At 43.7% G+C, this 18173-nt stretch overlaps 1 protein-coding gene across 4 annotated transcripts in view; it reads right to left on the reverse strand.

Annotated features, from left to right (window-relative positions):
- Window positions 1-18173, reverse strand: part of SLC12A1 (solute carrier family 12 member 1) — an 83955-nt gene that overhangs the window by 55817 nt on the left and 9965 nt on the right. Inside the window, exons 5-11 of one of the 4 annotated variants that reach the window (XM_084775501.1) lie at window positions 15061-15156; window positions 14425-14520; window positions 11318-11457; window positions 10075-10185; window positions 9567-9678; window positions 6741-6868; window positions 1639-1723 (exon numbers count right to left, since the gene is read on the reverse strand). In XM_084775501.1, coding sequence (XP_084631627.1) covers window positions 1639-1723; window positions 6741-6868; window positions 9567-9678; window positions 10075-10185; window positions 11318-11457; window positions 14425-14520; window positions 15061-15156 — 768 coding nt within the window. Of the gene's footprint in view, window positions 1-1638; window positions 1724-6740; window positions 6869-9566; window positions 9679-10074; window positions 10186-11317; window positions 11458-13868; window positions 13965-14424; window positions 14521-15060; window positions 15157-18173 lie in introns of all 4 variants that reach the window. The other 3 variants (XM_084775504.1, XM_084775503.1, XM_084775502.1) reach the window with 3 other exon arrangements.

Below are 18173 nucleotides of genomic sequence, written 5' to 3' on the forward strand. Positions count from 1 at the left end.
CATGGAATTCCTAATACATTTTATCGCAGGCCAGAGAGGTAACCTGCTAGCCTGGGTGTATATCTTTAAGTTATGGGCTGTTGATTACTAAGAAAAGCTATCACCTAGATTTTGCCTCTCTGTGCTATTCACTTCATATCTAACCATCTTTTTGCAATCACATGCTTTGTGACCTGCATAACAAATCTGTCCAAAGTCCTGAGCCATCAGGCCATGAGCCACTATAAGCACCGATTCTCCATGACAGGTCCTCACGGCCTGGCAAAGTGCAGACACACAAATTTCCCCCTGACACTAGAAGAGTCTCTGAAATAAGTTCTATAGCTACTCATTCCGTCAACTTTCCTGTTTCTTAAACACACATATCCTCACCTAAAGCCACATTTGGAAGACTTAACCTCAGATGGCATCGGTGTCATTCTAAAGTTGTTGACGCCCTAAAGCATTGAATAGAAAATGCTTTCCTGTATGACTCAGCTTGGAATGCCACAGGACAGTGGCCCTCTTTACACAGTTCCTCACACAGGAAGCAGCAAGATAGGCAGCAGCCTTAGCTTTTTGCTTTGTTTGGTTCTCTCTCTCTCTCTCTCTCTCTCCCTCTCTCTATCTTTAAAAACCAAGTTAAGATCATGGACTCTCTCAATTTTTCTTACAGCAAGCAGAGAACTACTGGAGTTTAACCTTTGGTCAAATGGCCAACCTGGGCCTACATCCCTCACTCTGCACTCAAGAGGGTTTCTTTTCTGCCTCTTAGAAAACATGGTTCCTTCCATCCCACTATAGCACAGCATACAGTGACCCTAAGAGGAGGTGTGGCTTCAGGCAGCAGGTGGAAAGAACGCTTGCCTTGGAGCAGCTGGAATTGGCACATACGGGTAAAAGCGCTCACTGAGCAGCGTGTGTGTGGCTGGCTTCCGCACTGCTAACAGCTGGGGCTGCTCTGGTTTCCTGGCAGTTGGTGTCAATGACACTTCCAAGTTACAGATGAAATATTGTTGGGAGCTCCCCATCTTTCATAATTTTCTGTGCCAGGGTTGGGTTTGGCCTTTGTTTGATTTATTTTATTTTAGTTTTTTTTTTTTAATTTTAATTACTTTGTTCTGCCCTGGTTCTCACTTACGTCACAGAGCAAGAGAGTGAGTGTTAGAAGCGACAGCTTTCTCAGGAGTACAATCATCAAAGGTGGCAAGGCGTGGGCGCTGATCTGAAGATGCCTGCATTGCATTTTAATTGCATGAACCCCATCCCTACTTCAGGATACAAACCATTAAATACTAAGGAAGGAAGTAAAGTTGATGCCTTAAAAAAGAAAGAAAGAAAGAAAGACAGAAAGGAAAAAGAAAAAGAAAAAGAAATAAGAAAGCCAGGAGTGGTGGCGCACACCTTTAATCCCAATACCTGGGAGGCAGAAGCAGTCAGATCTCTATGAATCCAGGCCAACCTGGTCTACAAAGAGAGTTCCAGGACAGCCAGGGCTACACAGAGAAACCCTGTCTTGAAAAAAATAAAAAACAAAACAAACCTAAATAAAACCCCAACCCCGCCCCAAACCCAGAAAACCAAAACAACTTTCTACTTACTTATGTTTCACTAAAAGCCATTAGACACGCAATTCTGACATCAGAGATGTCCACTCACCTACACAGATGGCAACGCCAATGTAGGCGACAGTAGTGATGAAGATGGCCAGCATGGTCCCTCTGGGGATGGCATCCTGGGGGTCCTGTGACAAAAGTTGCCAATGAGAAAACAAGCTGAGCAATAAACAAAGTGCTGGGGGTTGTTTCTGTATCTTAAAAATGTTCCTAAGGCCAAGGCTAAAACAAAACAAAACAAAACAAAATCCCAAAAAAACCTGTCTAACGAATGACAAGGTCAACAATCTTTGGACAGTGTCAGTGGTTCTCACCGTTCCTAATGCTGTGACCCTGTTATACAGTTTGAATCACCACAACCTCATGTTGTGGTGACCCGAACCATAAGATTATTCCATTGTTACTTTATAAGTGTAATTTTGCATATAATCATAGCAATCATAAATCATAATGTAAATATCTGATATACAACCTCCAAAGGGGTTGTGACCCACAGGTTGAGAACCTCTGGCTTACAGTGAATGACGAAATATAAAACTTGGTGCTGTATATAAATTCACAGAACTTGGACTAGTCTGCATCACAGGGGATCCTAGAACTGAAAAAAAAAGGGAACACATGCCCACCCCTAAGCCAGAAGCAATCTCCAGTTGATAAGCCATTGCAAATGAGAAATAGTTTTCTCCAAGGGAGTCTCACGGGGTGGGGAATCCAACCACTCTCAAGGGTAGGCCCCACGCGCAGCCATGGATGGCCAACAGAAAACAATCTCAATGGCATATTTGGAGGTGCTTTGTCTCTTGATGTTAAGCCAGGTTTGTTTGTTTTTGTTTTTGCCTTACAGGTCCCTTGCGTATGTTTTATGGCTTCCAGTTTTGTGCTTTTATGGGCTTCTTGTGTATGTAAACATGCATATCTCTGTGTCTATATGTGTTTCTTGGTTTTTGTTTTTGTTGTTTGGCTCTTTTTCTTATTTGGTTATTTCGTCCTACATATTTTTGTTTGTTTGTATCTTATTTCATTTTATTATTATCCCTTGGTACCTAATACCTGTTTATTTTCTAAGGAAAGACAAAAATGGAGTAAATCTGTGTGAGAGGGGAGGGGGGAGAAATTGGGCAGAATAGGGGGAGGAGGAAACTTTAATTAGAATATGGTGTGTGGGGAAAAAAATCTATTTTTAATTAAAAAAGAAAAGGGGGCCGGGCATGGTGGCACATACCTTTAATCCCAGCACTCGGGAGGCAGAGGCAGGAGGATCACTGTGAGTTTGAGGCCAGCCTGGTCTGCAAAGTAAGTCTAGGACAGCCAAGGCTACACAGAGAAACCCTGACTCGAAAAACCAAAATAAATAAATAAATAAATAATAAACAATAATAAAGAAAAGGAGAAAAATGGATCTATTTTTAATAAGCAGATCCAAATGTTAATAAAACAACAAGACCAGTGCTGAAGGGCGCACTCCCGTCTAAACAGAGAAGTCATAGAAATCCAGCGGATTTCCCTTCCCGTGTGAATTGTATTAGATGCGTCAGACACACGAACGTAGCTGGAGTGCTGACAATATCAGGGCATATGTGTGTTTTAGGCTGAGCGTAGGCTTGTCTTAACTAAAAGAAACAAACAAAGTATTGAGATATAAAATGAATGTATTAATTAAAAAATTTTTAAAAAAGAAACAAAGAACCTTTCTAGCTGAGCAAAAAGGATCATCTACAAAATTCTCCAATCTATCAAAATTCTCCATTTCTACAAGTAAGCTCAGTAAAGAGGTAAGGTACAGCCTATGCCAAAAAATGAGTTTTTCTCTTGCTTATAAATATATACACACACACATACATACATATATATACACACACATACATACATACATAGAATTGAGTCCACATGATACTTAAATTACTGTGCTGTACCTGACTTTGGAACGTCTTACTAAATTATATCAAACCAACTTCCAAGCAGCATGTTGGATTATAATTAATTCAGTTATCAAACAGATATTTTAGTGCACACTTTTCTTATACTGGGCAGTTACCTGGCATTCAGAAGGAGTCAATAAGTACTGAACAGAGAAAAGTACAAGTCCAGTAGGTAATAGTGTCCCGGCTGGAGGATACACATCCCATCAATACAGATAAACAATCAATACAAGCAAATGAAGTTTGAGCATTTAAAAAAAAATTAAATATGAGCCAGCGTGGTGGCCACACCTTTAATCCTGGCATGTAGGGAGACAGAGGCAGATGGCTCTCTGTGAGTTCAAGGCCAGCCTGTTCTACAAAGTGAGTCCAGGACAGCCATGGCTACACAGAGAAGCCCTCAAAAAGCAAAAACAAACAAAACAAAACAAACAAATAAACAAACAAAAACTGTAACTCTGATGATCACGAAGCTCACGCTTGGTGAGTGCAGATGCAAACTGAGCCCTGGACATCAGGACTTAAGCAAGCTCACCTGCCCTACATGGGTCTAACCAGCTCTATGCTGCCACTAATCCATATGCTCCAATTCTTCTAGGAACATCTTCCTCTTCTACTACACCACGAAATCAGTTCAATAAGGTGACGCCAGTGTTAGAAGAACAGGATCAAATATCCTGCGATGTATAAGAACATGCGATGGCTTATATTAGAGGACACTCTTTGCATTGCTTCTAACGCTAACAAAAGCAGGGCCTCTGACCTCTGTCACCTGCATGGCCTTCATTCAGGCCTTCAGTAAGACGAATTGACTAAGCACCTTGTTTTTAAGGAGTCTAAAGAAAGCACAATATTTTCCAATCTAAATGCATGCCTGCAGCTTCTGGAAGGTTAAAGCAGCGACCTCTGAAACTTTACTGGTCTGTGAGAAGACAGGAGTTCATAACTCAAGTTCATTAAGTGAGGAGAGGTGCTGAAGCATCTTGAACAAGTTTTTTACTCTTTGAGCTTTGGCATGACAGGTTTTTTTTTTCTTCCATTGTCTCTGCTCATGAACTTACCATGGCAATGTGGTCACTAGTATAACAAATCTAAATGCCTTCCTTCACTCACTCCATCAATATCTTTTAAGACCATCCTATCTCTAGAGATACCCACTGAATGAACTCAAAGGCACAGGCCTGGGTCACACATGAAGCATCTCCACAGCCCTGGCTCACACAGGGAGTATCTCCACAGCCCCGGCTCACACAGGGAGCATCTCCTCAGCCCTGACTCACACAGGAAGCATCTCTATAGCCCCAGCTCACACAGGGAGCATCTTCACAGCCCCAGTTCACACAGGGAGCATCTCCATAGCTCTGGCTCACACAGGGAGCATCTCCACAGCTCTGGCTCACACAGGGAGCATCTCCACAGCCCTAGTTCACACATGAAGCATCTCAACAGCCTTGGCTCAGACATGAAGCATCTCCACAGCCCTGGCTCACACACGAAGCATCTCCACAGCCCCAACTCACACATGAAGCATCTCCACAGCCCCAGCTCACACATGAAGCACCTCCACAGCCCCCGGCTCATACATGAAGCACCTCCACAGCCCCGGCTCACACATGAAGCATCTCCATAGCCCCAGCTCACACAGGGAGCATCTCCACAGCCCTGGCTCACACAGGGAGCATCTCCACAGCCCTGGCTCATACAGGGAGCATCTCCACAGTCCCGGCTCACACATGGAGCACCTCCACAGCTCCGGCTCATACAGAGAGCATCTCCACAGCAGCTTCCAGACTCATTGGGTTCTCCCTGCTGTCCTCAGTTTCTCACACCAGACAGCTTGCTTCCTCTGCCCAGGATTGCCTTGTTCTTCCCCTACAGTCAACGTCTTGCCTTTGCTTCCCAGGCTCCTCCTTGAGGAAACCAGCCCTGACCAACCCAACAAATATTTGTTCAACATCTATTTCACAACCCTGTTGACCCATGCATGGTTTTCACTTAATATACATCCCCTGATGACTCTTGTAAATGGTCATCTTCCGAAGTTGATTATAAATACGTTGAGGTAAGATTTGTGTCTTCTTTTTTGTGTGCTTGAGGTAAAAACCAGTGTCCTTTTTATCATCAAAGAGACCCATACTGTCCTTTAGCCCTTCTTGGAACACCGGAACCTTTCACACTACCAGAGTTCATGGTGACTATGTTTCAGAATGTGTTTTGTAGAGTCCTTTGAAGCTAAGTAAGGATGTAAGTTAAAACCAGCACAAGAGATTCTTGCAAGTTATCCTGAACTACCCCAGTTCCCTTCTTAGGAGATAGAATGTACACCAGGAAGTGATTAATCATCCAGGACCTTGGGGCTGGAGAGATGGCTCAGCGGTTAAGAGCACCACTTACTCTTCCAAAGGTCCTGAGTTCAATTCCCAGCAACCATATGGTGGCTCACAACCATCTATAATGTAACCTGGTGCCCTCTTCTGGCCTGCAGGTAAACAAGCAGACAACACTGTATACATAATAATAAAATAAATCTTTTAAAAAAATCATCCAGGACCTTAAAGATAAGGGGTGAATGCCAAGATAGAGGTGACATCAGGGTTGAGGGTTCTCTGAGTCCCTGGGCTACCTTTTGAAGTAGATTTTCTAAGTTTTTTTTGTTTTTGTTTTTGTTTTTTTTTGTTTTTTTTTGATGACTTATGAGCTCCAACATATGTGTGCTAGAAACACAAAGTCCGATCTTGTTTTGGCCGTGGCTAGTGAGTGGTCCTCTCTAAAATACTGAAATCACTGCTGTAGTCAATACGATGATGCCTATATCGCTTAATGGAGAATGCAATGAACTGAGGACTAAGTAGTCATGTGGCTGTTGGTTGCTGGTTTTGATTTCTTTTTCTTCTTCTATTCTTATTCATCATGATTTCGAAAGGGGGAAGGTGTGGTCCTCATAGTAACTCAGTGGAGTCTGCTCATTTGGTTGGAAAGTGACATACTGGGAACACACCTTGTTCTGGGATGTCACTGGACATGGCCATGTTTTAGAATTATAATGTAGTGATAGGAGCCCAGATTTAGAATGAAAGGAAAGCTAGTAAGAAAAAGCTTGGACATATGCAGAAACCTTCTTTCTTGAGTCTCTGGAACTTAAGTCATATTTAGTTAGTACAGCTTCTTATGCTGCTGTCAACTGCACTCCCACCATCAGGGCTACAGAGCAGAGGAAACAACATACCTCCAGGTCTCCGGAGATGTTGGCCCCGGCAAGTATCCCAGTAGCAGCTGGGAAAAAGATGGCAAAGACCGAGAAGAAGCCTTCCCCCTTGGTGAAGCTTGGTCCAAAGTTTTCGGCAAATATGGATGCTGAAATGCAAGTGAGAAGAACATCATCGTGCTGGGTTTTGCCACACAGTAGGAGCTTGAGCTCTTGACTTCTGTGTTTCTAAGTGGAGATAGAAGCAGCGTGAACTGGAAACTTCTGGCTACTCTTCCCTGAGCACCAAGGCTCTATCATATTAGGTATCGTATTTAGGCCTTAGACCTACACATTTAGGTCTTAGACCTCTACACAGAGTTTTGAAAAAGTCATTAGAAACCAAACTTGCTTGTTTTCTTGAAGTCAGGAAAAAATGAAAAAAGAAAAAAAAAAAAACAGGATAAGAAATTCTTGCAGAAGAAGAATTGGCCTCCTCCAATAGTCTCACTGGACATATGGACATGTATGAGAGGCCCCTTGCTGAGTGGCAGCTGGTTAACACAAAACAAACTCAATGGTATTTTTGAAGTTTGTTTGTTTGTTTGTTTGTTTTTTGTCTCGTGTTGCTTTGTGTGGATTTTTTTTTGTCTTGTTGGGTTTTTTTGTTTGAATATTATGAGATTCCAATTTTGTGTTTCATATATATATGTGTGTATATGTATATATAGTTTGTTTATTTGTTTGTTTGTTTTATTTGTTTTTTGAGCTAGGGCTTCTCAGTTTTGAGATATGGCTGTCTTGAAAGCTCTGTAGACCAGGCTGACCTTGAACCCAGAGATCCACCTACCTCTGCTTCCTGAGTGCTGGGATTAAAGGCGTGCAACACCACCACTGCCCTGATGAGTTCTGTTTTTGTATAAGTGTATTTATTGTTGGCTTTGCTTGTTTTTACTTTTTAAATTCTGTTTTTGTTTGTTTGTTTGTTTACCTGTTTAGGAAAGGAAGAAAGGAAGAAAGAAAGAAAGAAAGAAAGAAAGAAAGAAAGAAAGAGCGAGCTAGGAGTTGGGTGGGTAAGGAGATGGTGAGGGATTAGGGAGGATTTGGGAAGAGTTGTGGAAAGGAAAACTGATCAGAGTACACTGTATGAAAAGTTTTTTATATGAAAATATAAGAAAATAAATAAATGTTAGGAAGAAAAAAATAATTCTTATAGGAGTATATTAACACCCTCACAAACACACACACATGTTCACAAAGCCCTTCGTAACCACATTTTCCCATTTATGTATCTTTAAACAATATGTGTAGGAGACCAGTGGGAAGTAAACTGCACTACAGACATGCTCCTAAATTCAACTCCCTCTGTCCTTCCTTTCAGAGTTCGGAACTTAGGTCCTTGTACCAAATTCTCAGAGATGCCAGGCGTGGTGGCACACTCCTTTAGTCCCAGCACTCGGGAGGCATAGGCAGGTGGATCTCTGTGAGTTCAAGGCCAGCCTGGTCTACAAAGAGAGGCCAGGACAGCCAGGACTACACAGAGAATTTGCATTTCAAAAAGTAAAGAATAAAACACAAAACAAATTCTCACAGAATATGGATATGGCGAGGCACTAACAACACAGTAGGCTGCCACCAAGTCCCTTAAATGAGAAGGAAGCAATCTAGAGAAAAGATAGAAAGGACGAGAAAGGGGGAGAAACTGGACAAAGAAAGGAATCTGGGATGAGAAAAAGAGGAAAGTGCTGCTGAGTGCGGTGGAACACACCTATAGTCCCAGAGGCAGGGGGATCTTTATGAGTTCAAGGCCAGCCTGGTGTACAAAGTAAGTCTTAGGACAGCCAAGGCTACACAGAGAAACCCTGTCTCAAAAATGTAAAAAACCAACACCTCCCAAATAAACAAAAATAAATAAATAATAAATAAATCACATGGCTTTAAAAAGGTTGAAGGAGCCACAGGCACTGGCAACTGAAAGCATAATGAATCAAATGACAACTTCTTTCTGTCTTTCTTTCTTTCTTTCTTTCTTTCTTTCTTTCTGTCTGTCTTTCTTTCCCTTTTGTTTTTGTTTTTGTTTTTCGAGACAGGGTTTCTCTGTGTAGCCTTGGTTGTCCTGGACTCCCTTTGTAGACCAGGCTGGCCTCAAACTCATAACGATCCACCTGCCTCTGCCTCCCAAAGGCTGGGATTAAAGACATGCGCCACCACGTCTGGCTTCATGACACATTATTCTTAAACCTCAGCTGTGTATTCTTGAGTAAGCCAGGGCAGAAAATAAGGAAGTAGGAGAAGCACAATAGGGGAAAGAAAAGTCAAAAGCGCACGCTGTGATGCTATCACAAGGAGACACACAGGTAATTCACCCATAGCCTTTTTAAATACATGTGTTTTTAGGGTGTTACAAAGTCTCCCAGGAAGACAAGAGGACTTGATTTCACATTAGTGCTCTGCGAGGCTGGTTATTTTCCCCACCTCCAGGCTCTCTTTCCTCCGTGTAGGTTCCATTCCTTCTATCTAGCCATGTAGTGATAACCCAATATCCAAGGATTTACAAGAGACAGACTTTCACATCTCCAATTGCAAAAGATCGACTTTTCAAGGTTGCTTTTAATTTTTAAACATTTTATGTATTTACTTTTTAATCCTTCCTCAGGAAGTTGTCGCCATTAGTTTAGTGAGAAAAATCTGAGAACCAAGCTGTCCAAGTGATATGCAAGAGTTGAGACCCAATGGGTCTCCTGGATCAGCTCTAGGCCCTTTCCTAGAACATACTGGAATTCTGGCGGCTGGGGACGGGGTGAAAAAGGTAACAGGGAGAACATTGCAGACACATTTATGGGGAAGTGACTGGTTGGTCACACTTACCTTGGTAATTGAAGAAGCCTCTGGCTTTCTTCTCATTGTTGGATGGAATGACAGTTCCGATGAAGAAGTTCGCGATGGCGATGAGGAGAATGACCAGGAGAATCACCTGAGCCTGCGACACCACAGGAAAGGGGCCAACTTAGAAGTGCCAGCGATAGAGACTATTCAAATCTGGACACTCTCACTGAAGAGCTGGCACTTAATACGTTGCCCTCCTCTCTTCTCGGGGCTTGAGGATGAGACCCCGGGTCTCCAGATGCAGTGCTGCTAGTCTGGCCAATGGCTACACATGAAGATACATCCGTCTTGCTGGTTGTGTCACTACAACCGTGGTAAGTAAGGTGAAACATGGCAGTCTTAGCCAGACTTGGGGCTTAGTGTTATGATGCCAGCCTGGCGTGTACTTATATGCCTTTAATGGAATGGGGGATGACAGCTGCCCTTTCATGGTTGTGATTAACTGAGGGCGTGGCCAGCACTTGCCACAGTGTTAGTTAGAGGTGCTCACCTTTGCTTCCCACTCCATCCCAGCTACTGAGATTCCTAGGAGAATCACCACGGTGATGGTACCGATGATCCGGATGTCATTGGTTGGATCTACCATCATGGAGTCGCTCTCCTGTGGGGAGTGAGAGGGAGTTACTCAGATGATTAGACATAGCTCTTTGCAGTGGGGTCTTTTCTTTTTCTTTTTTTTAAAATCACATTCAGAAAGAAGAAAAGATACTGTATGCAAATGCCTGGGGCCATATAGGATAATAAGAAAATGAAGCAGCCATAAATTCCAGAAGGCAAAAAAAAATTTTTTTTTCTCATTTTATTTTATCTGTGATGTAGGGCTTTGATAGGCATGGTTAGGGGATAGAGATGTTAAAAATTCCTTCTAGTCACAGCTTTGGGGGCTATTGCAGCACTAACTAAAAGTATGAATATCCACATCTTTTATGTTATATTTCAGCAAAAGGACTAATTACTTTTATGTACCAAGGGGAACAGTAGTAGAATAAAAATGGGTGCTCCACCATGTGAATATTGGAAAATAAGTGCTGCTCAACCTATGAACAGAGAACACAAACTCAGTATTGCATCTTTTGAGAACACACCTTAAGGAACACACAGTGGGCTCACCTATTCATGCAATTTCCACATAGAGGCACTTTTACCAGCAAGACTCAGCTAGAGTCTTTTATGAGAGGAGGGCGAGGAAGGTGAGGAGTTGTTACCACACTACACCGGCTCCACAGTTCCCAGACCACCTGGCTGGGACAACTAGCTAAGAAAGACCTCATTTTCTACAGCGAGCTGATCTCTTGTTTGACCTTTCTTCATCTTTGGAAACCTTGTGGGCAACAGTGGTGTGGCTGCAGCAAACAATGCCCGCTGTCTACCTGGAGCTTCGTATTTCACACACCGCCCCCCCCCAACCCCCACGTACATCCTTTTTATTGGCTCTTCCCTGAACTTCCACGGAATGCGTAAAGCAGTAGCAGCAGCTCCTCTTTCAGCTTTAGAAACTAGGCGTCAGATGTAGAGGAGACTGGCTTAAAGTCTCCCAGACGGTGGAATGAGAGGGGAACCCAAAGCAGGGTCGTCGTCTGACATGACGCCTGGGGCTCCGCCCCCCCCCCCACGCCACCCCGTACTGAACTTTTTCTGCTCTTCTCTAGACATAAAACTAACCCCTCGGACCCTGTAAAAGAAAGTTAAGTTGACTTATTTTGTTTGTGGGTACAAAGAAGAGAGTTAATTACCTTGAGAAGGTCTACCACAGTCTCCGCGAAACCCACCACATACATAGCAACAGCCACCGCGTTGGCGAATGCAAAAATCAAACCTATTGACCCACCGAACTCAGGCCCTAAGCTCCGGGAAATCAGGTAGTAGGCTCCGCCTGCAATGAGAGTAGCGCGTGTCACCTGGAGAAGGATGCCAAGATCTCCACTCTCTGTGCTTAAATTCCAGCTGTTAATCATTCCAACAATGCTATTGTGGATTCCTAGTAATTTTATAAGTCCTGCCTCATCATAATGACCATGGTATTTTTCAGACCATAAGACACACATCCCCCCAGCCCCCGCCCCAAAAGTGGGGAGGGATCGAGAATTAGCATGCGCCTTATGGTCCGATTGCTGTTTTACTGTTTTTCTTGTTTTACTGCTCTAAAAACTGGTCTTATGGTCAGGTGTGTCTTATGATCCGAAAAATACGATTTTTTTTTTAACCCTGCCTTGTATTCTATACAGAGCCTGCAAAGTATGTGACAATAAAACTCAATCTGTTGAAATTTACAAGCTAGAATCCTAGTTTAAATTTATAAATAATAACAGTCAGTTTTACCCAAATGCTTTGTCCTTAAAAAAAAAAAAAGTAACATTTAAAATTTTAGATTCAAAATTTCCTGAAACTGACAGACCAGGGTAGAAAATGAAATGGGAGAATTTGTTTTATTCTGGCACTGTGGCACAAGCTTGTTATCTCAGCTCTTGGAAGGGTAGGCAGTCGCTAATCCTTAAAGGGAGCACATGAGCTGGGGAGGGGTGCTACTCTTGTTTTCTGGTGTTAGCCTAGTGAACCTTGGATTCTCATAACAAGAATAAGGAATGGGAAAAAAAAGCAGGGGGAGGGGGTTGGAACCAGGGTTCTTCCTTGAACGCTGGAGAATAGCTTTTGTCTATGGCCGCCCACTTCTGTGACAGGAAAACTGAGCGGGAGCACCTCCCAGCCAGAGTAAATAACTGACACTGAAACAGGCATAGAGACACCATAATGACTTCTTAGGTGGAGCTAGTCACGGGGTCTGCAGAGACAATTATGGGACAAGCAAACTCAGAACAAAACCATGTTTTACAGAGAAGGAGCCGTGCTCACAGTGGATACAAGTTCTCAAGACGGAACCCACACGAGTTTAAAAGTTAACTTTGCTCAACAAGTTGGCTGGACAGTTATGTGGGCATATCAGTCAAAACAAGAGGCAAACAGGGCCTGCATCAGTGGTTAGGAGGACTTGTCGCTCTTGCAGAGGACTCAGGTTCAATTCTCAGCACCCATGTGGTGGCTCAAAGCCATATGTTACACCGATGGTAGCGCATCTGATGCCTTCTTCAGACTGCCTCAGGCACCAAACATGGTGTGCACACACAGGTGTTCACATGAAACTCACTCACATGAAACAAATCTTTTAAAAAGCAATTACTAAAAAAATAAGTCGAGAGAGAAGGTGGGTTGTGGGTACAGTGATATTTTAGAAGGCCATGAAGGGTGTGTGTGTGTGTGTGTGTGTGTGTGTGTGTGTGTGTGTGTGTGTTGGGGGTGGGACAGGGGTGGTACTCATTTCTGCAGTCAAAGAATTTGGAAGGCTAAGACAAGTAGACTGTCATGGATTCAAGGCCAATCTGAACCTGCAGAGTAAGATATTATCTCAAAACTGGGTGGTGGTGGTAGTGCACGCCTTTAATCCTGAGGCAGAGGCAGGCAGATCTCTACAAGTTTGAGGCCAGCCTGGTCTACAGAGTGAGTTCCAGGACAGCCAAGACTACACAGAGGAACCCTGCCTTGAAAAACCAAAAATTAAAAAAAAAATTTTTTTTTAAAGAAAAAGAAAAAAGATATTATCTTAAAACACCAATAGCATGCTGAAGAGATGGCTCAGTGGTTGCGAATGTGCATTGATTTTTCAGAGGAGCAGAGGTCCTAGCACCCCAGCAAGTAGCTCACAGCCACCTGGAACTCTACTCCACCTTAAAACAAAAAAATCTTAAAGATTAGTGGAGTCCCAACAAGCAGGCTGAGGGCAATTAAAACAGTGACAAACTTCATCTGCTTTGCTTTCTACTCAGGCCTGACTGCTCCTGGAAACTTAATGATAACTCTTTGTTTCTTTCTTCTTTTAAATTTTCTTTTTGATGATGTTTCTCAATAGGAGCAGGGTGTTTGGGGGAGAAACTGAACGCTGGGTGCAGGAGTGTTAGCTGTGCGGAAGTCACCGCCATGAGATGGGATGTTAGGGAGCACGCAGGCTGAGGGGCCCTGGAGGGAGCCAGTGTAGCTCCCCACCCCCCAAGCCTCCCCCTTCCGTGCCCCCTCCCACTCTTTGGTTTTGGTTTTTCGAGACAAGGTTTCTCTGTGTAACCTTGGCGGATCTCTTCATTTTAATTGAGAAGAATGTTACCTTGTTAGTTAAATATTGCTTAATTTTGTTCTGTTTCAAGCCTTAGGGGCCGGTTAGCAATGTTTAGTTATTAAACACATCTAGACAGGATACGCAACCAGGGCTTATAAATCACAATAAGTCAGTTGGCTTACCTCCTCGCACCACTCCGTTGGTGCAAATAGCGGACATAGAAATACCTGTGAGTGTTGTCACTACTACGCTCAGGCCAATGATGATGACTCCCAGACCTGCAAAAACCCCCCCAACAAAGGTGTTTGGCTGCAGTAGGTAGAGAAATCACCATTACTTCAGGAAGCAGTGGTCACAGAAGGTCAATCTCCCTGAAGAAACCTGAAATGCTCTTAACGGTCCCATTCCACGACAGTGTGGGAGACAACCTGAAATGCACTGTACTTTAAAGCTGCGGGCACACTGAGGCATCGTCTCCTGAGAAGCCACGGCGAGAAGTGTACAGACTGACCTGGAAAATAAGAACTTTCCCCAAGGACTCCGCACATCTGGAGCAGGACCTGTAACGCGCCAGGATTCTGTTAGCCGTGACCTGGGTGGACTCGGACGACACTCACCGTGCTGCTCTCTCAATCATCCCCTCCGCACTTCCTGGAGCCCATCAGTAACCAAGTCTATACGAAACTTTTGCCTACCCGTAGCACGTGACGTGGATATTAGATATCTTAGAGATTTTACCTCCACGAACAAACCCGTTTGTTGCTATTGCAGAAGTTGACAACCCAGTGATAGAGGTTACCATGGTGGAAAGAAGAATTATAACAACTCCAAGACCTGTTAGCAACGAAAGACAGAGAAATTACATTTCACTCGTCTTCCTTGGACTCCCTACTCCTGCAAGCTCTACTGCCTTTAATTTAGCTTTTCAGGTCCGCGCCTTAGGCCCCAGTGGGGTTTCTTTGTACAAAGGGAGAGTTGCTGTGCCTCGCATAAAGATCAAGTCCAAGAACCACTCATTACGATGAAGGACGGCACCCAAGAGTCAACAGGGTCTAACTTGCAGCCCTGGGAAGGAAAAGCTGACTTTTGCCGGTGTCCTGGGAGAGAAACTACCCTGGCTGTAAAAGAGGAAACATGACATTTGACCTTCTCTCTTGCTTGAGAGGAACCGGAACGAGGAAGTTGGGGATTTGACAAAGGTTAAATCCTTCTTCATTTTTCTTGCGCCCCTTTGCCTGGAGGGGGCGGGGGGGTGAGGAGAAAAGGAACCAACTTGCGTTACCTTTGAAAACACCTCAGAAAGGTCAGTGTGAGCTATGGGAGCCTGTGTTGCCTTTACCTTACACATGGTGATCTGACTCACAACTTTATTACCTCCTCTGACATATCCATTTGTGGCGATAGCAGAGGTGGATAAACCAGTGATGGCTGTCACTGTCACGGCTAAGCCGATGATAATCACCCCGAGACCTCAGTTGAGAGAGGAAAAATAAGTGCGATTAAATGGCGGAACAGCTCATTGGGTCATTTACATAAAAGCAGCTAGGTAGTCACTGAAGGACACATTTTAATTTAACAAGCTGGTCATTCAGGTACAAAGAGATTCAAGATCTGGAATGCGCAGAGCTGTGTTGCCCCCAAGTGAACAATTCAGGTCAGTGAAAATGTAGGATGAACCTGGTCTTTGATGAAGTTCTGCACAGCCTCCAGCTGTTAGTATAGTTGAAGGGTAAACTACCTTTTCAGGTAAATGTCTTCATTAGCAAATTGTTCATGGGGTGGATGAGTAAGTCAGACAGAACCAAAGTTAGCCGTGTTAACTTATTTGCTGTGTGACCTCAGAATTTATTTATTTTCTGACACGCAAATGGCAGTGAAATTAGAAATTAGACGTGTGAAGTGCTGTCATGGAGCATGGAGGGTGGTACTCACAAGTGGTGCTCTGTCAGCGTACCCACTCATACATGCTAGTGCTTATGATAAGCCTGCTGCATATCAAGCTGTGTGGTTGACAGTGTGAGAAATGCCAGGCACAAGCACAACAGAATGAAGAAGCTGCCCTTGACAATATTATGGTTCAGAAGGGCAGCATTTATGAGGAGAAACTGATAAAGGCCAAAATTCAAAAGAAAGGCATATACATTTTTAGTTTCAAGAAACAACTAGCAGGTGTGTGTGTGTGTGTGTGTGTGTGTGTGTGTGTGTGTGTGTCTTTTAGGCAGGCATAGAGGGGGCTAGAATACAGCACCATAGTATAAGGTTTTATGTTTGTTTGTTTGTTTATTGTTTGTTTTTTAAAGCCACACAGTGAACATAGGCAGAGCAGGCACAAGGAACTTTCCTATTGGCCCAGGTGGGGATACACGTGTGTGAATGTGTTCATGCTTCTATTATCTGGAACGAGGAGCTGACACTTGCCTGCCTTGCTGGCCTGCAGAAAGTTCCGTAGGGATCCAGTCCTTTTCTCCTAGCAAAGTTCTCTATTTATTTTTCTTCCCTCACTTGTCCACTCTAGAAACTCAAATTTCCTTCTCTCTCTCCTCATCTAGTCATTTCTCTGCCGTCTTGTTGTTCTTTAGTTGAGACGATATACAAGGGCTCTAACCACTCCTTTGAAAAAAAAAAACACCCACCTCCGAGTCCTCCCCATGTGTGAGAATAATACATTAATAAGCATGGTTTCTTGCTAACCTTCGGTCTGACAGACTAGTGCACAAGGCCACAGTCAATGAACTCAAGATGGACAGGGGGAAACTCATCCCTGCCTACCCCCATCCATGCCTCTCCAAAGAAGCTGCTACAGAGCAAGCAGCTCCACCCACAGTGGTTTGCTCTGTGTTGTTTTTTTCTACCCATATAGCAGCCATTCCTACCTCACCACCCCCACCATAGACCTTAGAAAGGGGGTTGTACGAAACATACTAAATGTTTTGTGTCACAGGGACCCTGGGAGGAATGACCCTTCTCCCGTGTGGCCTTAGGTGCTGGTGCCACGAAAGGTAATTTATTCCCAGCCTCCACACATTACTTTGCCTTTAGGGTGTTTGAGAACGAACGCTTGGCACACGGTAGACACTTTATGGGCGCACATGTTTGCACGATGCTCCTCTCACTCTGACTCCATTAGTCCTGAGCAATTCCTGCCTTACCCTACTGCGCGGCATACGTTTCTTCAAACTCTTTCAACACCTCTTTCTACTTTAAAACTGCAAGAAGCCGGCTTCTTTCTTACAAGCAAGCAAGCAAGCAAGCAAGCAAGCAAGCAAACAAACAAACAAAAGGTCCTAGGGTGAAAAGCAGCCGAAAGAACATTCTTTAAGTTTGTTGATTCCTCAAAATGTGGCCTTTGCATGACCTGCTGAAGGAAGTACTGGGGTAAACATGGCCGCCTTCGCTAGGTTAGGGCTTTGACAGTGAATCCCAGGCTTCGGCAGCCTTCTCTGTTCCACTCTTAGATAATTCTTGCTCATCCTGCAGCAAGATGAGTAGTTCAGCATTAGCCCATCTCAACTTGTTTCTGCCCATTAGCAAGATTTTTTTTAAAAGCCATATTTTCAAATAAGCGATTGGGGGAGAATTAACTTTGTTTGTTTGTTTTGTTGTATCTGCAAAGCGAAACTTAGAGTGTACAGGACTTGCTTCAGGTCACATCCACTTTCCACACCCAACTTCCCTGCCTAATTGTTAAGTGAATTGAAAACCATTCTGCCCACACAAGGCGTCCAACAGAGGGGAACAACTGGACATCATTATCAGCTCAGTCTATCCACGTGTTTTTAGGAAAGAGGCAGCCGAGACGCACAGAGTCCCAGATTGGCTGCTCATGCGCTGTAGCTACTGTCACCAGATTCCACCTGATTCCCCTTGGGTCCATCATTTGCCATCCTCTAAACCATGCCTAGAGCCAGAAGAAAATACTTGTATTTGTGTCTTTTCTTCCTCAATATAGAGAGAAGTAGACCAAACACAGTGTCAGCTGGACAGTTCCCTGGCAAAGTGTGTGTGTGTGTGTGTGTGTGTGTGTGTGTGTGTGTGTGTGTGTGTGTGTGTGTGTGACACAAGCTGCCTCATCAAATGGTCCCAGAGATGGAGTTTTAAAGAGTAGGAAACACAATAAGACCCTCCAGAGAAGAGTTATCAAGACCATCAGTCCTGAACTCAGAGGTGCTGACAGTGGGAAAGTACCAGATGGAGATTTCAAAAGTTTTGGCAAAAATGATTCAAGTCCTGAAGGAGGTTATGAAGTCTACCCAAACCTGAGAAAGAAACATCTACAACACTGAGTGGGAAAGCCAGCAAAACGCATGAGAAAACCAGCAACACACAAAAACCCAAATGGGAGAGAATGGTGACTTCATCCACTTAGCTTTAGGTTTATAACACTGTAAGCTGATAAGATGTTTTTACTACTCACTAAATTCTGTTCTGAGCCTTAAAAGAGCATGAGAAAAAAACAACAACTCCAATCAACAGAAAACCCATCCGGT

The sequence above is a fragment of the Acomys minous genome, assembly GCF_964271855.1.
Source record: "Acomys minous genome assembly, chromosome: 3".
Lineage (NCBI taxonomy): Eukaryota > Metazoa > Chordata > Mammalia > Rodentia > Muridae > Acomys > Acomys minous.